The sequence below is a fragment of the Dryobates pubescens genome, chromosome 9 (genome assembly GCF_014839835.1).
Source record: "Dryobates pubescens isolate bDryPub1 chromosome 9, bDryPub1.pri, whole genome shotgun sequence".
Lineage (NCBI taxonomy): Eukaryota > Metazoa > Chordata > Aves > Piciformes > Picidae > Dryobates > Dryobates pubescens.
The window spans coordinates 1632108-1659629 of record NC_071620.1 but is presented as its reverse complement, the minus strand read 5'-3'; the positions used below and the strand labels follow the sequence as shown (position 1 = coordinate 1659629).

The window sequence follows — 27522 nt, the reverse complement described above, 5'->3', positions numbered from 1 at the left end:
AATTTTCTGTTCATCACCATAATTTTGTCATACATTTATTACACTACCAGTTCTGTCCCTCACAAAATTCTTTACAAGAGTGTGTGTGTTTCACAAAGATGAACAGGGAACCATTTTTATTCACTATTTCCAAAACAGAAGTGGCAAAGTTGTTCTCTACAACTCCCTGAAGGGAGGTTGTAGCCAAGTGGGGGTTTGGTCTCTTCTCCCAGGCACCCAGCACCAGAACAAGAGGACACAGTCTCAAGCCACACCAGGGGAAGTTTAGGGTGGAGGTGAGGAGAAAGTTCTTCCCAGAAAGAGGAATTGGCCATTGGAATGTACTGCCCAGGGAGGTGGTGGAGTCACGGTCCCTGGAGGTGTTCAAGAGGAGACTGGATGTGACACTTGGAGCCAGGGTTTAGTAGTCAGGAGGTCCTGGGTGACAGGTTGGACTTGATGATCTCTGAGGTCTTTTCCAACCTTACAGATTCTATGATTCTAAGATTCAACACAGCTTAAAGGGAACCAGTTTGAAACAACCAAGAGGAAACACTTTTGGAATTCTACCACGAGACTGTTAATACCAAGGAAGAAGAAAGGAATGGAGGAAGGGAGGGGTGAAGGGAGGGATGAAGGGAGAGAAGGCTCTTTAAAGATGAGGCCAGGCACATCTGCAAAACACAAAATGCCATGCTATTTGTAACACATGCCATCGGGACATTAAGCTCCTTAACCTGCTAGGCCAAAGATACTGTTAGGCTTGGGTTGCTTCGGGGGCCTAGCTTTTTAAGTTATTTGCCAGGTTAAAAGGTTTATGTATCCAGACTGTTGTTGTAACTGTCCTTAACTGTGCTTCTGCTTGCCCTGTCCTACAGCCTCCCGAGGCTCATTAGGAATTCCCTCTGGAGTAAAACAAGGTTGCTGTGCACACACTTTCAGGTGCTCGGCCACTTAGAGGGAGGTCGGCTGGCGACCGCGGGCCTACGACAATCCTCAGGCAGGCCGCGGCCGCCCCCGCGCCATAACCCTCCCGTGCTGGCTGCCGCGCGGGGGCTGCTGGGAACACAACGCAGACTGAGGGGCAGGAACCTCCCCGCTGCCTCCCCGCCCGGTCCTTGTTGTGGGCCTCTGCCGGAAGTGAGGAAATGGGAAGGGGGCGAGTCCGAGCGGCGCTCTAAGAGATTCGGCTACCGCCATTTTGCTAGCGCCAGCCTGCCGAGCACACGAAAGCGGCGGCCGGCGAAGCGGAAAGGGACAGGGTTCGCCTAGCTCCTCCCTCGCTGAAGCAGAGAGGCGGGGACAAAGCGCCACCAAGCCGGGCCGGTGGGGGCGGCGAGCTCGAGTGCGGCCCGGCTATGTCGGCGTTCTCGGAGGCAGCGCTGGAGCGGAAACTGTCGGAGCTGAGCAACTCGCAGCAGAGCGTGCAGACCCTGAGCCTCTGGCTCATCCACCACCGCAAGCACTCGGCGCTTATTGTCAGCGTGTGGGAGCGGGAGCTACGAAAAGGTGAGGCTGGCAGGGCCTCTGTGACGCCGTCACCGCCAGCAGGCCTTTTCCCGCCCTCGGGGGCCGAGTGCGGCTCTCTTCGGGGGCGGTGTGTATTGGGGAGGTGCCGCCTGGCGCGGCCGCTGTAGCAGGGGGCCGCCCTCAGGAGCCTGTGTGGCTGTAGAGGAGGGAAAAGCAGGGCTCGGCCTGTCAGGCAGGGAGAAGGAAGAAGGGAGGGAGACAGGGAGATCCGCCCTCCCGGCCCGCGGTGCCTTTGGGAAAACGGAGTTACTGGGACAACTGTTAAACCCCGCGTCTCGGGATTTCGATGACGAGGGTGTGCGAAGTGTTTCTTCCTCATCTGGTGGTTGGGGTGTTTTTTTTGGTGTTTCCCCCACCACCCTCACCCCCGTGTGTGGGTTTTTTGTTGTTATTGTGAGGTTGTGGGGTTTGTTTGTGTTTTTTCCTGTTGTCTGTTTGGGTTTTATGTTTGTTTTTCCTCTCCTTCACATTCCCTTCTCTCCCTCATTGAACTGCCTGTAAGGACGCTAATTCTCAGGCTTTGCCCTCTTTTTTTTGTGTGTGGAAGGACATAGGAAAGTGAGGAAAGGGAAGCAGGGTGGTGAGCACGGGATTAAGGTTTTTCGTTTCAATACTGGTAGCTATGGCTTTTCCAAGACCATTCTCTTTAGGCTGGGCCTTTCATAATCTGTAATGAGGGTTAGCTGCAATACTATTTTGAGTCTCCTGACATGGTGGCTTTGTCCGCTCATGCCAGCAACTATTCCTGTAGGGTAGATGAGTGGATACTCGGGCGGAAGAGAAGTAAAAAACCGTTTTGGATACATGAAATTATTTGACAGATGGTGGCTAATATCGATGTTAATAAAAATGTGTTGCCTCTTCAGCTGTATTGGGTATTTCATGTGGAGTGTCCTTGCCCATGGCAGGGGGGTTGGAACTAGGTGATTCTTGATGTCCCTTCAAGCCCAACGATTCTATGACTTACGATTCTTATGTGAAGGAACTTGCAGCTATAGGCAGTGGTTTAGGGTCTGACAGGCAGAAATGGTACGTGAAGGCTTGTTTGGCCTGACTGGGAAGTAATTTGATGTTAAGTTGACTTATTTAAGAAAAAGAAAAATTACTACTTGCTAGAGCTCTAACTTACACAAGGAAGTGATACTTTCTTCCAAAAGCTTCCTTTGGAGCCTCATTAATACATGGTTCTTTATGAGGGAAAGGAGAAGGCTACGTTTTCAAATGGAGAGGAAAAATAGCACTAAAGTATTACAGGACTTATGAAACTGGAACTGCTACCTTAATTTCATGCAGTACAGAGGAATAGCAGACTTGCAGGTGTGATGTGTAATAGAATACAGTGGAATACAAAATGTGCATGGCTGCCTCACAACTACTTCTTGGTTAGGGGGCATGAAGCAGGCGAATTGTTCTACTAAAAGCAAAATCTTGAGTAATGAAATAATACTGAACTTTACAGTGTAGTATGGAAATACAGTCCTATAAACTAGATTTTTCACATGACTACTGTGTTTTTGTTTCAAATGTGCCTTTTCTGTGAAATGCTGTCTTGGGATTTCTGAAGCATATGTTAAATACTTTTTTCTGTTGCCTAAAGACAGACATACCTCGTGGTATATTTAAGCTTATGAAAATGCTTATGCATTTTCACTGTTTTTTTTGCAAGCATTTTTTCCTGTTCTGAGAACAAAGGAACAGATCTCCCATCTGCATTTGAATCCTGGCCTGCATCAGGAATAATGTAGCCAGCAGGAGCAGGGAAGTCCTCCTGCCCCTGTACTCAGCACTGGTTAGGCAACACCTTGAGTCCTGTGTCCAGTTCTGGGCCCCTCAATTTAAGAAGGCTATTGAGGCTCTTGAACGTGTCCAGAGAAGGGTAACGAGGCTGGGGAGAGGCCTCAAGCACAGCCCTGTGAGGAGAGGCTGAGGGAGCTGAGGTTGTTTAGCCTGGAAAAGAGGAAGCTCATGGGAGACCTTGCTCTCTACAAGTCCCTGAAGGGCGGTTGTAGCCAGGTGGGGGTTGGTCTCTTCTCCCAGGCTACCAGCACCAGAGCAAGAGGACACAGTCTCAAACTGTGCCAGGGGAAGTTTAGGCTGGAGGTGAGGAGAAAGTTCTTCCCAGGAGGAGTAATTGGCCATTGGAATGTGCTGCCCAGGGAGGTGGTGCAGTCTCCATCCCTGGAGGTATTCCAGAGGGGATTGGATGTGGCACTTGGAGCCATGGTTTAGTAGTCAGGAGGTGTTGGCTGACAGGTTGGACTTGATGATCTCTGAGGTCTTTTCCAACCTTATTGATTCTATGAATCGTACTTCTGAGCTTTCAAAACAAACAACTCAAATGTTTGGGCTTCTGAATTATACCAGAAAGGTATCTGCCATGTTTTGGTTGCCCATCTTAACGTGTGCTAGTTCATAAGAATCCATAATATTAATGGCCAGTTCTTAGCATTAGTATTAGCATAATTTTCCTGTTCTGCTGTTTGACTAAATGGCAAAATTGCTTGTGGCATGGGCTACATGCTTGAAGGTGGCTTTGAGAGGCAAGGATAACAATCTTCTTTAAATATGGGAATAGTTTGCTTTTTTCCAGAATTCAATGTTTGTCCTGTTTTGAGCTTCAGATGAGCAGAGCTGCTGTGACTGGGTTCATGCTCAGTTTGTTGTTGTCCAGCTTTTGCTGCTTTAAAGTAAGATTTTTCTGGTAACTTCTTTTTGGAAAACAACCTTCAAGGGTCTGTGGAAAGCATGTGGTAGTCTTCTGGTTGGAGTAACTTAGTTGCTTTCAGGGTCTAGCACCTTTTGTTTCTGGGCTTTTAGGCCTCATGTGCAAGTGCTTCTTTCCTGTGTTCCTCTGCCACTTCATTTGAAGCTGGCATAGTTGGTATGCATGAAATGTATTTTATTTGCCAGCTCTGACAACAGTACCTGAGCCTCCTAAATGTGAACTTGCATTTGCCTGGTCCTAGCTTATTGTTAATTGCAGCACAGTGTTTTAAGATGGTCAGTAATCCCCCGAGAGTGGATTTGGTGGTCTAAGCTGACAGCATGTGGAAAATGAGAAGGAGGACCTGTATCTTGTGGTGAAGTGACTTTCATAAAACATCACAAAGTAGAACACTGGCATTGAAGCAGTAAATAGTTAAAGGCTCCCAGCTTGCCCACCATCCAAACCATAGAAACATCATTTAAATTATCTCTATTTGGGGAGTATGGATACAAAAATTACTGTCATTACTGCTCTTGCTAGCCAGTGGTGCTGTGGAACTGAGAATTTAGCCTAAATTATTTCCTTTCCTTGTATTCTTTCCGTATTTTCACCCTCATCTCCATATCTTCCTTCCAGCCTACTCTTCTAGACTCATGGAACATCGATTGTACAACTAGCTGAGCTGAGCACAACACAGCATTCCACTACATTTTATTATTTTCTTTCTTTCCTGGAGTCTTTTCAGTTTGGGTAAAAGATGGAGTGTGTTGGTTTGGCTTACATAAATACGTTTCGAATAGAATAGATTTAACCAGGTTGGAAAAGACCTCAGAGATCATCAAGTCCAACCTGTCACCCAAACCCTAGCACAGCTTGAGACTGTGTCCTCTTGTTCTGTTGGTGGTTGCCTGGGAGAAGAGCCCAGCCCCCACCTGTCCACTGTGACCATTTGAGGCTGTGCCTTTGAGAAAGGGACAGTACTGGGACTCTGGCTGAATGTTTTTGTATCAAAATGAAAACATGATATTCTAAATGATTCTCATTGGTAGATGGGCAGAATGCAGCTTCAAGTTTTAGGGCAGTTGGAATTTTTCGGAGTTTCGGCCTGTTCTGCCGTTCCAGCCTGTTCTGCTTCTCTGCCTGCCTGCTTCTCAGCAAACTAGCCAGAATGACCTTGAGATAAGCAAAACTAATTCCTGCATGTGCTTTTGAAGCCTAATAACATCTCTTTTTCTTAATAACTGCTTTTCTTTCTCTCTCTAACCCCTTTTTGGGAAAAAAGGGAGGTAGTGGGGGAGAGAGGGGGTTACAGGGAGGGAAACCCTCCCTGAGGAGGGAATTTTGTTGTGTTATTTTTCTTTGCTGTATATTTCTGTATATATTTTGTAAATACTGTATATATACTGTGTTATATATAACCTTCATTCCATATATGCTTGTAAATATAGCTTTGCTTCTCCGACTGAGTTTAGCTGTGGTTTCTTACTCTGTGGGGAAGGGAGAGCTAGGCCCTCTCTCAACCTACCACATCCATAACCTCCCTCCAGGTAGTTGTAGAGAGCAGTAAGGTCTCCCCTGAGCCGCCTCTTCTCCAGGCTAAGCTCCCTCAGCCTCTCCTCGTAGGGCTTGTGCTCCATACCCCTCAGCAGCTTTGTTGCCCTTCTCTGGACACGTTCCAGCAGCTCAACATCTTTCCTAAACTGAGCGGCCCAAAACTGGACACAGTACTCGAGGTGCTGAGTACAGGGGGAGACACTGGATCAGTGCTAAAGTGAAGCAAAAAGATGCCACCATTTACTGTACGGCTTGCTTTTTTCCAAGCCATGCATTAGTGGTACCATTAAACCCAGAGACAAATGGCCTACTGTTGAAGATGCCTTTAATACGAACACTGGACTCACAGGTCGTCTGTTCTTAGCTGTTGGGTTCCAATTCTGATTTATTAAAATGGTCAATATCTTTGTTGGAGTAGAGGTGAAGAGGCAGCTTTTCAAATGGCAGCACAACATCTTAGTGCCTTCGTTTATTTGAATGAATTGGTAGTGTACGGTTCTCATTTTAGGGCATCTCTATAGATAATTGGTTCCACACACTTTCATCTCCAGGTTTTCTACAGTTGGACTTTCATTTGTTTTCTTGGAGAATTCTTGCAGTTTGATAGTAATTTGAAGAATGGGCAAAACTAACATGTTTTTGTCATAACTTGGAGCAGATGCCTAACACTAGATATGTTTTGCTGAACTCCAGTGTTGCTAAACAGCCAAATTTATCAAGACAGTTAATGTAACTCAGATTACTGAAGGGTTATGCATATATGCTTTTTTCCTAATACTATCACAACTTTTATATGGAATTCTTAAAATACTAGCATGTGGAATTCACAGGGGTATTCTTAGACATAATAGAACGCTGGAGGAAAGCTTGTACAATGTATTCTAGAATTGACTGTGTTGTGAAAGTGATGATAACTCTGAAATGTCCAGACACTCATAGTAACTGTCACAGGTATTTAGGGAAAATATTTATGTTGTCCTAGACAACCAGTAGTCTGATGAAATTATGATAAGAAATTGCATGTTACATGCTTCAAGAGACTTGAGACATGCTGCTTAATGACTGTCCTCAAACATGTGCTAATGAGAAATGTATGGATGAACATGCACCATCTCTGCTGAGATGGGGCTCTGGCAAAGCTGACACTGTCTGTGGTACTGAGTGTACCTGAGTCTGCGTCAGTGCAAAACTAATCAGGTGTCACTTGAGGTACTCCACATTTTGGTGTATTCAGTGTTTTTTTGGGGCTATCTTTTACTATGATTAGTGGAGAACAAATTCTGTAGTTCATTGACCTTTTGTTGATGGGTAAAATGGAGAGAGAAAATGTATAGAATGGCTTAAATGCCAACTGTAATGCAATAACAGTTTTCTCCTGTTTTGACAGATAAGCAGAGGTCTGCAATGACAACAGATCAGTTCCTTTTCTATTCCACTGTTGCTTAAATATGTCTTTAAATATTTCTGATGTTGTGATATTTGTTGTTTGTTTGGTTGTTTTGTCCTGACAGTATCTTGTGCTGCTGATCAAAATCCAGCAAAACCAATAATAAGTTTTGAAATAGATGAGCTCCCTGATGGATTGGCTGGTAGTGGCCCACAGGATACTGTGAGGGTGGTGGTATTCCTTTAGAACGCAGCCTGTGTTAGCACTGGATTATGCTATCATGAGTGCATTGTTTTGAATTTCATAGTTGATTTATGGAATGAGTAATTGGGTGGGAAGGCTACTCTTTCAGTACCTTATTGTAAGTGTATTACTGGCATGTGAAACTCATACAACTTGCATTTTTATTTTAGAAAAGGGTTTTTTTCCTTTGGTACACACAATATGGTAACTTCATGATTGCTTACAAGAACTAGTGTAGATTAACTTTTGTGATGTAACATAACCTAATTATTTTACAGAGACCTTTTGAGTGGTTAGAATTCTATAAAGGCTTGAACAGTAGGCACTGAGGAAAATGATCATGCTTCACCTGTATCTCAGGTGCAGGACATGTAACAGTTATAGTATATAAACAATAATCATAAGCTTTACTCAGTAGTTAAGTAGTAGTAATTAACTGTAATGTGACTACATCAGTCATGTCCAAAATGCAACTTGTGGGCCTGTTCAATCTTAATTTTGTGTACTCATAAAGGGATTGATTTAACTTTTTTTCAAATGAAGCAGAGGCACTACACATACACAGTTTCATTTTTCAAGCCTGTAGCCACTGAGTTGCTGCTGGAAAAACTCTTAGGAACCCTCATGAAGAGGTTTTTCTGAGATGGAGGCTGTTGAGACTATTTGCAAATCAGGTTACGTTCTCCTGCATACATCTCCTCCTCTCTGGTTTCAGAATTCTCTGCAACTGCAGGCCTGTGTTGTATGTGTGTTTTGTTTTGTTTTAAAATTAAAATCTTAAATTCCGCAATTTAAAGCATCAGCCTTCAAGAGTGAATAGTAAATGCTTGTTCAGTAGGCTTCATGTAATCTTTGCTGTAGTGGGTTAAAATGTGTTCTATTTAACAGGAAAAAAAACAAAACACAAACCCTTAACTGCTAAATGCTTGAATTTGATAATGTGGCACTTTTTATTTCGAGCTCCAGTTATGTCTGTAATACCGTATTTTCCTGTGAACTAATTTTCCATTAGCGTTTTCAGGTCCAGCACTGTCACTTGTTAAGTGTTTGTGTCTTAGTGGTATTTTAATAGTTGTGATGTTGTATCTTTAGACCTGATTTTGGATTCAGATTTGCTCATATCCGGACATGGCACCTCATAGATTAGTCAGTCTCAGAAAAAGATGCTGAACACCTTTGACTGCCTTATCTTAATCACTTGACTTTGTTTTGCCTGGCATTTGTCAGCTCACCTGTGTCACATTGATACTGTCTTGACTGCAAAGTTACCCAGCTGAGTAAGGCATTGCATGTTGTCTTTAAGACAGATACAGTTGTGCAAGTACATCTCAACTGCTACAGAGGGATGTATTTTTAGCACTCAATTGTCAGTTTACCTGCTGTTCCAATTTGTTATACTTGAATTTTGTTGTTTGTTTTGGAATGTTGAAGTCGTTCAGTAGTATAAGTGACATTTTTGTATGGCTATTTCTGCTGCTGAGCATATGCTGATGTTTGGGTCCTCCTTCATGATAGCTGTTGACATTGCATTACGTTTTTCTTAAGCTGGTAGTTGTGGCAGTGGTAGTGGTTGCTGCTGAAAATTGGAAAATAGAGGATCTGAGAAGGCCTAGTGCAATTGAAACCAGATTTAAAAATCATACTATATCAGAGTAACTTTGATGTTCAGTTAACTGGTTTGGAGCACAACCATAGCCAAAAGTGGCTGGGAATGTATTGCCTTACAGATGTGAGGTGGATTTCAGGAATCATTCCTGATTTAAAGCAATTATTTCCTGTACTATGTAGTGTTGTTTTTCTGCTAAGAAAAGGAATCTTTCTGTACTGGGAACTGAAAGATTCTTTGACTTAATGATGGCATAGTGCCATTAGCCAATGGGATACACTTAACAGAATGAATAGGTTTTTCTTTTATTTAAAAGAAACAGATGTGGTTTACTGCTTTCAGTGTTGTAGGTGTTCTCGAGAAGGCTTAAGATGGAGGTGCTTGTGTTGTATGTACCTTCCTGCTTATCCATATGAATCTTCTAATCTGTGCATGAAGGTTTGAAATCTAACAGCAAGCAAATCTAGAGGTGAATGTGAGTTAAGTCTCAGAAACTTGCTACATATCTGATTTACAAAGTTACCTACAGTCAAGAGAAATAGATGAGCACTGTTGTCACATTTGGTTTGTGTATTCCAGCCTGACTAGTTGACTCCCTATTATTCTTGAAAGAATGCAGTGTATACAAATCTATATTGATTTATTGCTGTACCACCCCTGCCCTCGTACCTTACTTGTACCTGCCTGTCTTTCATCATTCTGATTCTGAATGTGTGTTTAGTGTCATTTTCCTGTCCTAACACTGTTGTTGCTGTCAATTTATACTCAGCTTAGCATTATACCAGCCAGGCAAAGCAATGAAAAAAATGGTTTGTTTCACATTTGGGTAATTGTATTGAAGACTTTCCTTGGTTTATGACCATGGTAATTTGATGCTGATGGCCTCTTTCCCAGCAGTGGCTGTATACTGTGTTCCCTTTGTCTGCTAGACTCCAAATTCAAAGTCAAGATTTTTGGGCCCTCAGATTTTTTTGAATGCACATTCTGCTGGCAGTTACATCATCCTCTTTGAAAGGCAAACCTAACAATTCACAAACCCTGGTAAAATCTACCAAGAAAATCAAACACCTGTGCAATGTTAAACACTTAGTTAACCTTCTGTTATGAAAAAGTTAATGAATTTAAAGTGCTTGTTGTACCTTTGTGCCTTCTATCAATTATGTCATCTTTGAAGTGTCCTTTCTAGTGGTAGCCTCTTGGGTAAGGGCAGCACCTTCGATAATGCTAGAATATCTGTACAAAGCTAATCAGTTTTCATAGAAACTCCACTTAGCTCTCAGTTTGAAGGGTCAGTGATCTTGCAGCTGCTTTACTTAAAGATTAGTTTAGTCTTGTAATAAAAAGCTTGAAAGCTTGTCAGCTGCCTACAAAGATGCCCTGTAATTTCTCTTGCAAAGTTATGAATCATGCTATGACACAGGAACTCTCCCAGGGATTGTGCTGCATGTATGTAGACTAATGTGCATCAAAAGCAATTGAGCCAAGTTCCATTAGGGAACTTCAGTGAAGAAGAAACTCTGTAGTGCTGACAGTGGTAGTAGAATTTCACTTATTGGTGCTTGTTTTCTCAAAAACTCTTGTTAAATGATATTTTCTGTCAAGGTCAGTTGGCATAGCAGCCTGTAAAAGGTTGAAGCCTGAGGTATCATTTTCAGATAGATCAATAGTCTATGCACATGTAACAGGATGTAAGCAAAGTCTGTTATTGCTTGTGTGTTTCTCTGTAGTTTCTCCATCTATATGCAAGACAGAAAATCTCTCACACATCTAGAAAGAGGTGTAGAACAGCATGAAAATAATGGATGTGTATCCAGCAATTTTCTTGGGAGCTTAATTTCCAATACCAGAAGGTAAACCTGCAGAAGACAAATGCAGATGATTATGCTGATTTTAACTACCAGAGTTAACCTTAGTGAAAATAACACACTCACTGCGTTCTGTGGTAAAACACTGTTTCTTGCACCAAATTCTTGGCTCATCAGTGTTAGAGTTCTCTGGTGCATGCTCAAATGTACAATGTCAGTGTGTCTGTATTGGACTGATAGAGAACGAGGGCTATGTTGTTCTTAGGTACATATTGCCAAAAGCTAAGATCTGATAATGCTATCTGCAGTTTTTGTTGGCATTTAAATGTGTCAGACAACATTTTTGAGATAGACCTTGTTTTAGTTGCAATTAATTTAATTGTGGATGCTTTGGGAGTAATCTACTTAATATGGTCCAGTGCTTTAGGGAGCTGCTTTGTTGACTGCTTTGGTGATTAAATGGTCACTCGGAAACAAGCAGAAACTGCTCTGCTGCTGAAAAGGTAGTTCAGTCCAACATGGATATATTCTTAGGAATGCAGACTGTATTGTTAAGTGTACCAGGTGTACCGTGGTCTAGCTATTTCTAACAATATGCACTGGCAGTATGTGCCTTTCAAATCCCCCTTTAACCCCAGATCTTAGCTTTCATCTTTCATTTTCTTCTGACAATAAGACTGCTTTTGCTAATAGCCTTGTCATGTGTAGAGGGCGCTTTAAAAAATAGTCGAACTGTTCTTTCATCCATTTTTGTGTCCTAAGATATATCAAAGCCCAGGGCTGAAAAGTTGGTGTTACTGTCTGTAAAGAGAGATGCTTTCAACAGATTTTTTTTTTTTTTCCTTCCACCCCAGAACAGATCTATCTGGTCTGGATTTTAATCTTCTATTTCAGACTTCAGTAGTTAATTTATAGTCATAGAAGCACTGGAACACTGGCTAGGTTTTTTTTGGCTGAGAGTTGTCTCAGTTGCTAAGGGTTACATTGCTCTTCAGTCTTTTGTATAAGGCAGAATGGGGTAAGGCCAGTATGTAACTCCTGAAGATTTGTGAAGTAGAAGGGAACAAGTCTTGCAGCAGGCATAATTTTTTAGTACTGGAATTTTATGTGGAGCATTCTTAAAGCATGAACAATTAAATTTTGCTTCCCACTATTACTTGTGAACGTAAGGGTAGAATTAGTTGAATTTCCAACTAAAATCACAGATAGCTTAATAGTGTTTTTGAGAATTTTTCTTTATTATATGCAGCTTTGTGTCTGTTGAATTGTAGTAGAAAGCCAAAGAGGCAGTACTAGAAGAAATAATCTTGAAAGCGACTTTCTGGGCTGTGGCATGCTTCTTCCAATCATAGATCTGTTTGTTGTGAATAGATTAAGCCAAGGCTGTGAGAATCAACATACCTAACTTCATTGCACTGCATACATCTCTTGCTTTAGCAGCTCAGTTAATTTGGTTACTTGTTGGAAACAAGGAACTTGAGGTCTGTTGAGTTGCAACACTGAGTATTAAAACATGATTTATTGTTTTTCCTCTGTGAAATGGATGGACAAGGACTGCAGGGGAACAGTCTGCTTCATCAGACATTGAGTCCAGTCCTGGACTCAGTTAAGCTTTGGTAAACACGATCTAATTTTGATGTACTTGTGAGACAAAACATTTTCTAAGATTCTCTTTTTCAATAATTTAAAGCTTTAATGTGTCAGAACTACCATTTACCTAAAACAGAAGTAGGAGATGTGCTCCCGTATTGTCAGTTTTTAATTCAGAAAGTAGGTAGTGTAAGTTTAAGACCTACACTTAAATTCATTTGGGTCAAAATATGTCAGAACTTATTTAGAATAGAATTAACCAGGTTGGAAAAGACCTTTGAGATCATCAAGTCCAACCTATCACCCAACACCATCTAATCAACTAAACCATGGCACCAAGTGCCACATGGAATCCCCTCTTGAACATCTCCAGGGATGGTGACTCCACCTCCCTGGGCAGCACATTCCAATGGCCAATCTCTCTTTCTGGGAAGAACTTCTTCCTAACATCCACCCTGAACCTCCCCTGGTGCCGCCTGAGACTGTGTCCTCTTGTTCTGGTGCTGGTTGGCTGGAAGAAGAGACCAAACCCCACCTGGCTACAACCTCCCTTCATGGAGTTGTAGAGAGCAATAAGGTCTCCCCTGAGCCTCCTCTTCTCCAGGCTAAGCAACCCAGGCTCCCTCAGCCTCTCCTCACAGGGCTGTGCTCCAGACCCCTCCCCACCTTGTTGCCCTTCTCTGGACACCTTCCAGAAGCTCAACATCTTTCCTGAACTGAGGGCCCCAGAACTGGACTCAGTACTCCAAATGTGGCCTAACCAGTGCTGAGTACAGGGCAGAAGGACTTCCCTGCTTCTGCTGGCCACACTGTTCCTGATGCAGGCCAGGATGCCATTGGCCTTCTTGGCCACCTGGGCACACTGCTGCCTCATGTTCAGCTGCTGTCAACCAGGTTCCTTTCTGCCTGACACTGCATGTGGTTGTTGTGGCCAATGTGTAGGACCTCGCACTTGGATGTGTTACATCTCATGCCCATCTGTCCAGCCTGGCAAGGTCCCTCTGCAGAGCTGTCCTACCCTCTACGGATCAACTCAGCTTGGCCAGCAGTTTGCTGTGGGGGATGGTGTCAAAGGCCTTGCTGAAGTCCAGGCAGACTACATCCACAGCCTGCCCCATATCCACCTGGCAGTCACCTGGGCATAGAAGTAGATCAGGTTGATGAGGCAGGACCTGCCCTTCCTAAATCCATGCTGGCTGGGATTCCCTTGTATTTGCATGTGCTGACTTCACTGTTCAGAGCAGACTTTAAACAGATCTACCTTGTGTCCAGTACTTCCATACTAATCAGTTTTTGCCATTTTTTGTTTGACTTGATTCTAAGAGATGAGGTAAATTCTTACTTTTAATACAGGTTTGGGAAGTTGCTTTACTCCCTTAATCCAGAATTTTCCTAACTTGTTGGATATGTCTTTTAAAGAGTATGGGAAAAATCTAATACTTTAAAGGAGAAGTTTTTCAGGGGAATCTTTCTGTAATGCAAAATCTCTTCTCCAAACCATTTCTTCAGAATGCAAATGTATCGACATTGAATTTTCTGTTTGTATATTAGTGTGGTGGTTCTGTGTGTTGGAGTGGAAATTAATAATCATAGTATCAGTCGGGGTTGGAAGGGACCAGAAGGATCATTGAGTTCCAACCTCCCTGCCATGGGCAGGGACACACCCCACACTAAATCAGGCTGCCCAGAGCCTCATCCAGCCTGGGCTTAAACACCTCCAGGGATGGGGCCTCAACCACCTCCCTGGACAACCCATTCCAGGGCTTCACCACTCTCATGGGGAAGAACTTCTCCTCACCTCCAGCCTGAATCTCCCCACCTCCAGCTCATTCCATTCCCCCTAGTCCTATCACTGCCTGAGAGCCTGAGCAGTCCCTCCCCAGCCTTCTTGTAAGGCCCCCCTCAGATCCTGGAAGGCCATAATGAGGTCACCTCAGAGCCTTCTCTTCTCCAGACTCAACAGCCCCAACTCCTTCAGTCTGTCCTCATAGGAGAGGTGCTCCAGCCCTCTGCTCATCCTCGTGGCCCTTCTCTGGACACCTTCCAGCGCGTCCACATCCCTCTTGCTCCAGAACTGGACACAGTACTCTAGGTGTGGCCTCACCAGAGCTGAGTAGAGGGGGAGAATCACCTCCCTTGCCCTGCTGGCCACACTTCTCTTGCTGCAGCCCAGGATCTGATTGGCTTTCTGGGCTGCAAGTGCACACTGAGAGCTCCTGGTGAGCTTCTTGTCCCCCAGCAGCCGCAAGTCTCTCTCCTCAGGGCTGCTTTCCAGCCAGTCCCTGCCCAGCCTGGATTTGTGCCTGGGATTGCCTTGACCAGCTGCAGGACCCTGCCCTTGGTCTTGTTGAACCTCCTGAGGTTGGCTTGTGCCCACCTCTCCAGCCTGTCCAGGTCCCTCTGGATGGATCCCTTCCCTCCAGCCTGTCTACTGCACCACACAGCTTGGTGTCATCAGCAAACTTGCTGAGGGTGCACTCAATGCCACTGTCCATGGCACCCACAAAGATGTTGAACAAGACTGGTCCCAGTCAGTTTTAGGAGCTAAGCATGGATTTTTAAGAAATCCTAGACCAGATTTATCACAGTGCTGCTTTCCTCAAGAGGGCTGGAAAGAAATTATTTCGTCTTTCAAGAGAAGCCTTTGTGTTTTTTAAATGGCAGAGCATGTTTACTGAGACTCTGGTGGCAATGAAGTTTTTCTAATGTTAACACAAGGTTAAAATATTACCATACAGAAAAATTTGCAGTTCTGGGAAGCTTGTAGACTAATGAAGATCAAGTGTGATGTTAAATGAAAATACTGGAGTAGGAACAACTAGAAAACACAAAGTTAGGTTGTCAAAAGCAACTTAGAAACCTGTGATCTGATGGGAATAGGGTAGAATTCTGTAAGATGCTTGGAGGAGAGATACCTTGCAACAGTCTGAAAGTGACTGTTTGAAAATGGTTTCTTGCTATTTCAGCTGTAGGCACATGGGTGTTTTAATAATTAGGAGATGAGGGAGGGGAGTATTCCAGAGATGTGGAGAGATTGATTAGGGATTGACTGTTCAATTTGCACAAATACAAGCAAGGGGGATAATTATATAAGGCTGTATGAAATTCATACCAAAGGGAGGAGGTTCCCCATTTGAATGGCTGTGAATCCATGAAGCTTCTTGTCATGAGTATGAGATATCTATGCAGGGTGAAAGGAAACCTGAAGTATTTGGAAGAAATCCATGAAGGCTACCAAACAGATAAATCGTGTAAGGCCCAGGTGAATACCTGAAAATAGTTTTGGGCCAAAGTATGTTTCAGAATACATTTTTTTTTCCCATTTATTTATGGACATGGTGCTATTATGGAGGAGGAATACTATGAACAAAGATAGATAGCAAAAGGGGAGGGAAAAGCCACTGTGTGACTAAAATATTTTCACATTTTTTAATTCAAAATTGGAGTGTAATGTTGTAAGCAGTAACAAGAATAGGGGGAAAACCACATTTGGTTTATTTATTTATGTATTATGAATGTGGCTAATGGCTCTTAGTTGGGGGAACCAAAATTTCTAATTACTGTTGTTTATCCCTCTTTTTATTAGCAAAACCAAATAGGAAACTGACATTCCTGTACTTGGCCAATGATGTCATACAGAACAGCAAAAGGAAAGGACCAGAATTTACAAAAGACTTTGCTCCAGTAATAGTGGAAGCTTTTAAGCATGTTTCAAGGTACAGTAAACTGTTGTGCAGCGTCCTTCATACTGTCTTTGAGGAGTATTAAGAAAAGTCCTGAGTTATCTCTTCTGACCCAGCCAGTCTTTTTTGTGTCGGGGTTATTTAGTCTGGAGAAAAGAAGGCTTTGAGGAGTTCTTATTGTGGCCTTCCAGTATCTGAAAGGGGCCTACACGAAAGCTGGGGAGGGACGTCTTAGGATGTCAGGTAGTAATAGGAATGGGGAGAATGGAGCAGAACTGGAAGTGGGTAAATACAGATTCCATGTTGGGAAAAAGCTCTTCCCCCATGAGGGTGGTGAGACACTGGAACAGGTTGCCCAGGGAGGTGGTGGAAGACCCAGCTCTGGAGATTAAGGCCAGGCTGCACGTGGCTGTGAGCAACCTGATCTAGTGTGAGATGTCCCTGCACATGGCAGGGGGTTGGAACTGGATGATCTTTGAGGCCCCTTCCAACCCTAACATTCTGTGATCTCTGTTCTCAAACTCTGGTTTATTCAGTTTTCTTGGCTAGTCTGCTGTTGGAGGAGCAAATCATCTGCATTTGGACCTTTTTGCCTTATAAGGCTGTTGACTATGCCTTAAGACTGGCAGGAAGAGCTAGAGTCTTGATGGAGTTTTTTTCCCATGGTATACAGCTGTTGAATCATCTCAAGCTTACCTGCAGTGTTTGTGTAGTAATAGAGATCTACAGATCTATGGGTTGAACAAGCAAAGAGAGAGGGAATTGGGCATTGGCCTTCTTTATTTGCTTAAGATGTCTTGAACATGTCTTTGCTTTCCTTTCTTTAAAACATGATTTTATTTTGTGAGATTATTTGACTTCTGGTGCTTAGTGCTGACTTTTGCTTTTTTCCCCCTTGTAACAGCGAGTCTGACGAGAGTTGTAAGAAACACCTTGGCCGAGTGCTCTCTATCTGGGAAGAAAGGTCTGTTTATGAAAATGATGTATTAGAACAACTTAGGCAAGCTTTGTGTAAGTATTTTTGTGTGTGAGGATTCAATCCCTTGTTTGAAATGTCCTTTCCCTGACTCTTTTTTTCTGTTGTTTAGATGGAGACAGAAAGGTGAGGAAGCGCACATATGAACAGATAAAAGTTGATGAGAATAACTGTTCACCTCGAAGTTCTCCCACTGAACCTCCACAGGTAAAAGCACGGGACTTGCACTTGAAACTTCATGTCACAGTACTTCAGGTTACAAGGGGAGTGTGCTGTAATTTTAGTCCAGTTTGGCACTAAAGCTGGAATGTGTGAGCTCTTAAGTCCAGCTTTGTCCGTGTTAGGATTTCAGCATTTGTTTCTACAGTTTTTTAGGTTCTTGTCTGATTTCTGTGCTGGTAATGAGTAATACATGCACTAAAATAAGGTTGTTATCAGTTTATCAATAAAGTGTTTCTCACTGTTGCAATCAGGATGGCTGGGAAGAGTTCTCGTCTACCTCGCATTGTTGTGGCTTTCATAATTCTTGTGGGGTTTTTGCTATGCTACTGCCCTGTCTCAAAAGGCTTTTCATTCCAGCAAGGAAGGACTGTCCCCAAATAATCAGAGTTTCCTATGCTTCTCTGTAACATGCTTCTGTGAACATCAGCCCTACTTTCAAAAGAAGTGCACTGATCTAGTCTGATGCAATAGTGGGGGGGAAAAAACCTGCAATGATTGTTTCATCATGTACTGTACAATAAGCACTGCTGTCAAAAGTAAAAAAAGTTCAAGTAGTTCTATACCAGGAATTTAAATGAAAAATCCCCTTTAGGAGGGTGATCCTTTAAAACCAGTAATGTTGCAATGTTTATAGGACTAACAGTTTTGTTTTCGGTCTGACAGGGCATGGACTGTTGCTATATGATGCTGATATCATAAATGCTGTTGAAGTTACTATCAGATTGATTCCATAAGCTTATTGTGAAATACTATTTTGTACTAAGATTTAAATAAACAGGTTCTCCATCTTGCATGCTTTTTTCAGACCACAGATCTCATTAGAGCATTACAAGAACTAGAAAACGCTGCCTCTGGGGATGCAGCAGTTCATCAGAGAATAGCTTCTTTGCCTATAGAGGTCCAAGATGTGTCACTGTTAGACAGAATAACAGGTGAGGGTTGGGGTATCCTGTAACTGAAAAGCTGTTCTGAGAACTTAACAGTATATAATGAAGTCATGCTTTGCTTGTTTCTCTCTGCTTGCTTTTTAGATAAGGAATCTGGAGAGCAGCTTTCCAAAATGGTAGATGATGCATGTATGTTGCTGGCGGATTACAATGGCAGGTTGGCAGCTGAAATAGATGATAGAAAACAGCTAACTCGAATGTTGTCAGACTTTCTCCGATGTCAAAAAGAATTCCTTGCAGAGAAGGAACATAAGCTGGAAGTGCGTAACGTTTTGTTTCAGTCCATTCTTCACTCAAGCTTGTTCTTGCAAATGTTTTTAGTTTGCCTAAACGACTTCTCTCTCCGAAGGTATATATTGAAATTGTTACTGTTAAGTCTTTGCTTCCAGCACGTTAACGAGATTTCTTTAGCTTCTACTCTTCTAAATCTGTTAAACCAGATCAACATTTGGTAATCGCTTCATCTGTAACCAGTGTTTGCCATTCTGCTTTTTAGCCTGGTCAGTCTTCGTGATATGTACTGACTTAGTTTTAGTCATGTGGCTACAAGGTCTTATCCTCAATAGTACTAAATTAATTCTTCACAGTGTAATTTTTTTCTTTCTTGTTCTTTTCATTATTTTAAGTCTCAGGTATGTGTTTCAGTATTTAGAATGGCCTTTCTGGTAGGTAGAGGTTTGTAAAGCTGCTTTAAGAACAAGAATTGAATTACTGGTTTCAGCCCTTTTAACCTTGACAAACGCATCCATTAAACCCAGTAAAATGGGGAGTTTGCTTCTACAGCCTCTTCCACCGCTAGTTAGCAGCACTTGTACTGCCAGGTGAACAGAATGACAGAATGTTAGAGGTTAGAGGTTGGAAGGGACCTTGAGAGAGGCTGTCATTCCCAGGCTGCCACAGTCTGTTTTGAAAGCTCAGAAGTATGATTCATAGAATCAATAAGGTTGGAAATTACCTCAGAGATCCTTAAAACCAGATTTCTTGGCTGAATTACTTAAACTGTTAAAGAATCTCATTCTAATAGAGCACACATGCTGTTCTGGACTGGTTATAGGGTGGGATTTTTTTCTTTAGAAAGCAGGAGACAGTCTTCAGTATCTGAAGCAGTGTGCTTTAAACGGATGAAGTCCTGGGATGTTGAGGTATGCTGTAACGATGTCTTCAGGCTGATCAGTGTGGCATAAATGCAGGTTACTAATAAAGAACTGTGAGCCAAGGTGGTGTCAACTTGGAGTACTAATAAAGAGCTATGAGCCAAGAGACGATAAAGAACAAGAGCCTTAAAATTCATTTTCTCTAAACTGAAGTGAAGTGACTGTATGCTCACCACCAGTACTGCCTTTTGGTTTGGGAAGTGCAAACAGAAACTTAGGAGGCCTACATTATATTGTTTATAGGGCCAAGTGATTTAGTTTCTTTCTATTATTTTTTTTAAGAAATGGCTATCTTCTGATGTAAATACCTGGAGCATTTGTTTTCTGAAGCAAGGACTCTGCTTTTGCTGTCTTAAGAAATACTGTATTTCATATTGAGCCTTGCTTCTTGGCTTCTGATTTGATAAAGCACTGGGAGATGGCTTGTCACCTAACTCTCTGTGAATGTATTTCCTGAACTGCCTGTCCTTAGGTTTTGCCTTGGTTTAGGCAAGTTTGTTTCCTTTGTTAGACTTCTGGCTATTGACCTTTTCTTGAATATAACATGGTCTTTGGGTTGTAATGTAGTAAAGTCTTTCTTTCTGAACTGGTGTTGCCAGTCTGTTAGGATATAGCTGAGATCCTGCCTTACTAATTTGGCATTCACTCAAGTATGGTAAGAAACCAATTGTTGTATTCTTAGTGGAATCTAAAAATGTTGCCTGCTGTTGGTCTGGTTTAACAGTATTAGAATTTGAATTTCCAGAGAATTCTTCCTAACTTTGAACTTAGATGTGAGGCTTAGACCTAGATTTTAAGGCATCTTATGTTTTGAAGAAAATTTTCAGGTAAGTAACTTTGAAGGAATGACCAGTCTTTATAGAGTAGCTTTTGAAGGATAAGAGTTTCTCTAGTAGTTATTTCTAAACAGGAGTGCATGACTCCCATCAAAATCAAGGTAATGTTTGCACTGGATCTTGGCAGCAAATTTTGGCAGCAGATAACTATAAGCTATCATGTCTGCATCAAAAGCTATCTGTACTGCTTAGTAGGTGCTTTTCATAAGTCTGCTCTGGGTAAGTAGTGTCATCTTTAACCCTTAAATTGTTTTCTTTAACATCTGTCTAGCTTCTGTTGCAGGTGGTGGACATGGACCTATCTTCTAGTGATGTCACCATCCATTAGTACACACATCCTGCTAAAAATAAATTTAAGAATGAAAATCTTGTATTGTCTGTTGTTTTTGAAAACTGAAGAAGAGGAATTCTGTAACTACTTAGACCAAACCTCTACTGTTTATACCTATATCTTCACAAACATTACTGAGTTTCTTCTTCTTCAAGATGAAAACTTTCACACTGTTGTTCCTAAAAACTCCCAGGTCATTTTGGTCTAATTCTTTCAAATTCTAAATGCAGAAAATTGGATGTCACTTGCATTGAAGCTGCCAGAAAGAGTGAGCTGTGAAAACAAGACTTTTTGTGTCTTTCCTTTTTTGACTTGCACCCTAGATATTGATTTACATGAACATGAGAAATGGTGGATATAGAACTTGTCTTTCACAAGCACAATAAAGAACTTCCACTTTATTAATGCATCTGTAGTTTACATTTCATGTAGATAACAGAGATTGTGTTTTACATTTGCAACCGTGACCCTTTAGAGCTCCCCTCAAATTTAGGATTGTCCTGAAGAGTATTTTCCCTTCATTAAAAACAAACAAACCCAAACTGTAAATGCTTACACTGAACTTTATCTGGAACCTTGCATAGGATTTAGAGAGAAAATGCAATTTTTTTTGCAGAAAGATTATCATATGATCCTTCCCTCCCCCCCAAACTTCTAGGATTAATATAATTTCCTGTGTTCTACTAGTTCTGGGAACTCTTCTATCTACTTTCTTCTTGTATCCCTCTCTTATCTCCCCGTGTGTCCTCTAGAGTTTTTAACAGAAGTGAGAAGTGTTAATTGAACTGTTGATCTCTCTGAAGGCTGTTAAAAGTTGTGGGGTTTGTTTTGCTGGTGTTAGGCAGGAACAGTGAATTAGGTACACTAAACTTAACATCCAGGTGTGCTCGTTTCCTTTTGATCAAGACTCTTCTCTAGATATTTTAGAATTAAAATAGCCTTAAATACAGGGATTACTGGGGAAAGAAATACTGGATTTACTGGTGTGTTTTTTCTTTCATTTCTTCCAAAAGCTTGGCACAATCTCCTTACAGAGTGAATAGCCTCTTACTAAATTTCAAATAAAGGTTTTGATGGTTTGAAATCTTACACGACTAAGTGAGTGCAGGTGGACAGGGTATCATGGGACCTTTATCTATATTCTTGCTGTCATTTTGATGTTCCAGAAAAACATAGTATTGCTACACTTGGCATATACTGGGTGATCACATTCTCACACAGTGTTTCTGCAGACTTACCACCTGAAATTGGGGAATGTCTTATCACTAAACCTAAAGTTTTTATGAAGGAAATGCTGCTCTGAGAGTCCTGTTGTGTTTTAGCAACTTGCATTTGAGACACTGATGATGCCATTCCTTACATTCTATGGCTTTATATCCCTACACTCTCACATCTGGTTATAATGGTGGTTTCTTACCGTGTTGAGATAATAGTGCATGTTCAGTGAACTTTATTTTATGATTGAGCTTTATAGCTTGACTTGTCTTCCTGAAGGGTGTAATTTTACCATGGGCTAACAAGCAGTTAGCCATCCTAGTCTGTAGCTCTGGAGGAAAAGGGGTTTTTGGGTGTTGGTTGGGGATGTGTGTGTTTTGTTGATGGGTTTTTGTTGGGTTTTTAACTTTGTTTCAGCTTAGTATTTCTCCCTGCGTTTGAAACCATAAGCAAAGAAATGAAGGATGGCAGTGGTATAACAGGCCTTTGTGTTTAGGTTTCATCAGATACTATTGTTTACTGTTTCCCTTCATCATGGTTTTCACGTTATTGCAAGGTGTGGTGCTTTCCTTGTTTATTCTTTTCTTCAGACCCCTTATAATCACCTGGTATCTTTGCCAACATCTTTTAGTGCTAGCTGAACTTCAGGCAATACATTCAGCTGTGCTTCATACTTTTCAAGCACACTTAAAACTCACTGGGATTCATTCCTTTGTAACCTTGCAGCTGAGCAGCTGCATTTTGCTGAGCTTTGGTTGAAGTTGAGGAAGATTGATTTGTAGCATGAATTGTACACTGCTTTTTGTCATGGGGTGAAGTTTACAGCATTCTAGGTGATCTACAACTCCCTAAATATGGCAGCACCACAGTAACTCATTAATTCAGTAATTTGAATGAGAGCATTACTGCTAACAGTGCAATTATTACAGAACTAGTAGCTGAGAATTAGCAGGAAGTGGGTAATGAAGGTTCATCCATTCCCATCAGGACTATTTGGAATATTTAAGCTCTTCTGAAACATGCTTGGCAGCAGAAGACTCCTTGTAAGTACTGGTAGCAGGGAGACCATGTTGTGTGGTCTCTTAAGGCATTATGAACTGTCCCCTTGATTTCTGTTCGGGATTACAGCTTCAGAAACTGAAGCTGTGTTGACAGTGCTTCCAGTTCAGGGGAGTATGTGATCTCTATTGAAAGAAGATTATTTATTTGTTTTTAATTGATCTGGCTATCCTTAGACTGAAGGGATTGTGACTGTGGACCTTTGTGTAACAAAAAAGGGAGAAGAACCTTTGCCAGAATGATTTGTGTGACAATTTCAAGTAACTTTCAGTGTGGTTCAGAGAAATGTATGTAGCTCTTAATCATCGAGAAGGAAGTACAGGCTAAGGATCTCAAGTGGATTGTCTTCATTCTAGTTTTCTCCATCCTACCCTGTACAAAATGGAATATGATTCAGAAACAGGTCTGTGCTTAGAAATGTGTCGATCAGTTCAAAGTCCTTGCTCATAGTGACCATTTGAGATGCTTTCTGTAGTGTTGAATGCTCTGGATTTTAAAGTTGAGTTGCACAGTGCGAGTTCTTTAGTCCATATAGTCAATAGGAGGTTTATGTTTCCTTAAAAAAGCAGAAAAAAAAATACAGAACCACCCCTGTTGTAGTGTGATGGTTTAACCCACTGACATCAACAAAAAAACCCTTGTCTGAGCGCAGAGAAGCAACTGAAGCTGTATTTTACAAGCACTAATGGAATGAATATGCACAAAATATACAGTATTTACAATATACGAGAGTTTACAAAAAGGAAACAACACAGAAATCCACCTTGGAGGAGGATTCCACCTGGGGCTCCCCCCAACCTCTTTCCCTCCCCTTTCCCTCTAGTTAATGAAGAGAAAAGGAGAAAAATATTAGGGTAATTTCAGTGAGTTCAAAGCTTCGTTAAGTTAGTTTTTCTTATCTGAGGGTTTGCTAGATAAAGAGGCCTCCTCCTCTGTACAAGGGTGACAGGCATGCTAAGAGAAAGACAGAAGCCGGAGTGAGTGACAGAAAGGAATGTGAGTGATACTTGCTATGGTACATCTCACATCTGACCAATAAAATTCATTTAGAATGAATCTTTGTTTTCCTTTTTGCACCCAAATGTTCAGCTAGAGAATTCTGCAGCTATCTTTCTCTTAAAGGCACAGCTTAAACTGTCACCACTCCCCCACCCCCCCAAAAAAAAACCAAAACACCAACCCAAAAAGAAACAACAAAAAAACAAAACACAAACCACTCACCTGCACACAAAAAAACCCCCAAAGAACCCAAGCAAAACCAGCCAACCCAAAACTAAATCCCCAAACCAACCACAAGTGACAAAACACCACAACCCAGCAAACAAAACAACAAGGAACTAAACTGTGGTAAGCTCAGTAGTTCAGATTACCTGCCTGAAGATGAGTGTTAAGGAATTACTCCTCTCTCCTTAAAGGTTTATTGGGTTAAGTTGCAGAATGGAAGGGGATGCTTAAAATGAAACACAGGTAGCATATCTTACCTGCAACAGACAGGCTTGCCAAGTATGTTTTCGGCATGCTAACCTGTCTTTTTAAATGTGGTTATTTTGTTTCTGTGAGCATCTCTTTCAGTGACAGGAGCTACAGTTGTAAAGGATGTTTTATGTAAGTAATCTGCTGGACTAGAGTGGAGAAGAAGTAGCCCTTGGGTCAAACACAGCAAAGCAAAGTCATATAGTCTCTGCACTTTGTTCTCTGCACTGTACCAATCTTGAGAATGCTTATTAACCTTATTTCTTAAATTTTATCTGTATTTGACCAATAAAAACATATTTTCCTACATTGTGATGGCCTCAGATAGCTCGGTACATAGTTTGTCAATTTCTTCCTGAAAGTGCTAGACTGCAGAGCTCTGTGTTGTCATCTGGAACAACAGAAATTCTTGAACACTTCCCCTTTCCAAATTACATTACCACAAAGTTGATTCCTGCCTTTTCTACCAGAGGGGGCAGGTTGTAGGTTGGCTTTGCTCATCCTTGTGAAGTAAGGGTAACCTGCTGTAGTTCATCATGTTTCCAGGCATTACTTGTCACTTTGAAGATGCTCTTTTTTCAAAATGCAATGCAGCTTTTGTATTTATAAAGCTTTTTACCAATTTTACCTTTACTGTTTGTGAAGGCTGAAATTCTTTTGCCTTCACACTCTCCTTTCAAAATTTTGAGTGTAATAATACCTGTGGTGGTGAGAGAAGGCCCAGCTCTCCCCCACAAAGAAAGAAACCACTGCTGACTCAGTCAGAGAAGTAAAGGGTAGAGCTGTATTCACAAGCAACATGGAATGCAGGTTGTATATACACAATATATACAGAAACATACAGCAAAGAAAGTAATGCAGAACAAAACCCTCCTCTGTCCAGAGGAGGGTTCTCCCCCCTGCACCCCTCCTCTCTCCCCCTACCTCCCTTTTTTCCCAAAAAGGGTTAGAAAGAGAGAGAAAGGTAATAATTAAGGAATAAATTCTGTTAGGCTCCAAGTGCATGCAAGGATTAGTTCTCATCTGGTATTCAAGGTCAGCTCCAGCTAGTTGCTCAGAAGCAGACAGGCTGGAAAGGCAGAACAGAGTGGAACAGAGAGAGACTCAAATTGAACTAAAACTTAAAAGTTGCATTCTACCAATGAAATTCATTTAGAATATTGATGTTTTCATTGTCTTTTCCAAACCATTCAGCCAGAGTGTTCCAGCACTGTCCCTTTCTTTAAGGCACAGCCTAAAACGGTCACAATACCAAGGAAAGATACTAGACTTAAGTATGGCTTGCCATTGTGATGCTTATAGACAAGAATGTTTGTGGCTGCTGCAAGCCAAAAGCTTGATACTGTTAACCAAAATAAATGGATCTATTTGTGTCATCTGCAGAAGAAAAGTTTTGCAGGTATGTAATGGACTTGGGGGTTTGTGTAAACAAACATCTGAGGTGATGGGAAATGGAAAACTACTAATTGGTGCTTCTATCCAGAACTTCTGAAGGACAGCTCTAGATTAGCAAATGACTTCACGTGGTGCTTTCCTCAGTAGATGCTCTCTTTGATGACGTGTGTGCTGGAGGAAAAAACACTACTGTATATGAGGAATGAATGTAAGAAGAGGGCTAATGAAATACTGAAACTGGTCTTTGTATTTCAGTAGTACGAATGTAGTTGTTTTAAGTTAAGACTATGCCTTTTCTATAAGCCTTGATTTCCCACAGGAGTACTGTTGCTGTTGAGATATTTTAAAATTCTACTGTGTCACTAGGCATCTTAAATTGTAAGATGTATTTTTTTTTTTTTGTTATTTAAACCTGTATTCCTCCTGTAACTGGAAACTTGGTTGATGAACCGTTGGGTTTTGAAGCAACCATAAAGTCGAAGTAGAAACATGCACCTCCATTAGAATGACAGCTGGTACTGCCTAGGCTGAATACTTGGCTGCCTCACTCGGTTTGCAAGTTACAAAGGAAATGGTTGTAACCTAATTTCAACATGGAACATTGTGGATGGAAAGGAAACACTGATGCTGTGGAAAGGGAAGGGAGGCTATCAGAAAAACCCTCTGCTTCACAATTAGAGATTCATAGATTCATGGAATACCAGGTTGGAAGGGGCCTCAAGGATCACCTTACTGTGAAAGGTTGGACTGGAATATAGTTTCAGTGGGATGGCCCAGCACCCTGTCGAGCTGGGCCTTGAAACTGAAATAGAAGGGAATCCACCACCTCCCTTGGGAGTCTATTCCAATCTTCAGTTGTGTGAGTGGTGATTTCTTTTTTCATTTTTTTTTTTTCCTGGCATCCAGTCTGAATCTCCCCAGTAGCAACTTGTACCTATTATGCCTTGTCTTTACCACGTCACTCTTCGTAAAAAGGGAGTCTTTCTCCTCCTGATAGCTGCCCTTTATCTACTTGTACATGGTTATGAGGTCTTCCATAAGCCTTCGTTTCTCAAGGCTGAACAAAGAGGGGACTTGTATAAACTGAATGGGAATCTGTGACTTCAGCTCCTGTTTTCTGGTAGTTTCATTTAGAAGAAGCAGCTGTGCAAAGATCCCGTGCTTGAGTCTAATGCTGTGCTCCTCAGTGTCTTTTGAAAATGGTGTCCTAATTAAAGCCTGTGTTGTTAGGCCGTTGCTCAAAAGTTAGCACTTGGGATTGGAATTTTTCCACCCCCATCATTAAGATATGGAAACTTTATTACCCTTTTTTGTGGATAGAATATGCTTCTATATGAAGTTAAAAGGTGGGGGTTGGTCTCTTCTTCCAGGCAACCAGCACCAGAACAAGAGGACACAGTCTCAAGCTGTGCCAAGAGAGGTTTAGGCTGGATGTTAAGAAGCAGTTCTTCCCAGAAAGAGAGATTGGCCATTGGAATGTGCTGCCCAGGGAGGTGGTGGAGTCACTATCCCTGGAGGTGTTCAAGAGGGGATTGGATGGGGCGCTTGGTGCCATGGTTTAGCTGATCAGATGGTGTTGGCTGATAGGTTGGACTTGATGATCTCAAAGGTCTCTTCCAACCTGGTTAATTGTATTCTAAAAAGGGAACACCACACTGAAGGTACTCTTTACTATGACCTGTACTGGTAGTTAGATTTTTCTTGTGTTTCTGATAGTGATTTGGCTGTTGGTTGGAAGGGCTACTGAGAAGTGGTTCTAGGGATCTCTGGCTGAAGAGAGAAGGGAAATAGTTAGAACATCAGCTTGCTTTTTCGCTCCACCTTGCTGAA

The 27522-nt window shown here is 41.9% G+C and overlaps 1 protein-coding gene across 4 annotated transcripts in view; it reads left to right on the top strand.

Annotated features, from left to right (window-relative positions):
- Positions 1-1154: 1154 nt before the first annotated feature.
- The window catches only part of RPRD1A (regulation of nuclear pre-mRNA domain containing 1A), a 46903-nt gene continuing 20535 nt past the window's right edge, over positions 1155-27522 (top strand). The window contains exons 1-7 of one of the 4 annotated variants that reach the window (XM_054164277.1): positions 1156-1488; positions 15988-16117; positions 16989-17095; positions 17173-17267; positions 18088-18214; positions 18314-18489; positions 20503-20699. In XM_054164277.1, the coding sequence (XP_054020252.1) occupies positions 1338-1488; positions 15988-16117; positions 16989-17095; positions 17173-17267; positions 18088-18214; positions 18314-18489; positions 20503-20547 (831 nt within the window). In that variant the 5' untranslated portion in view covers positions 1156-1337 and the 3' untranslated portion in view covers positions 20548-20699. Of the gene's footprint in view, positions 1489-15987; positions 16118-16988; positions 17096-17172; positions 17268-18087; positions 18215-18313; positions 19077-20490; positions 20700-27522 lie in introns of those variants that run through there. The other 3 variants (XM_054164276.1, XM_054164274.1, XM_009897148.2) reach the window with 3 other exon arrangements.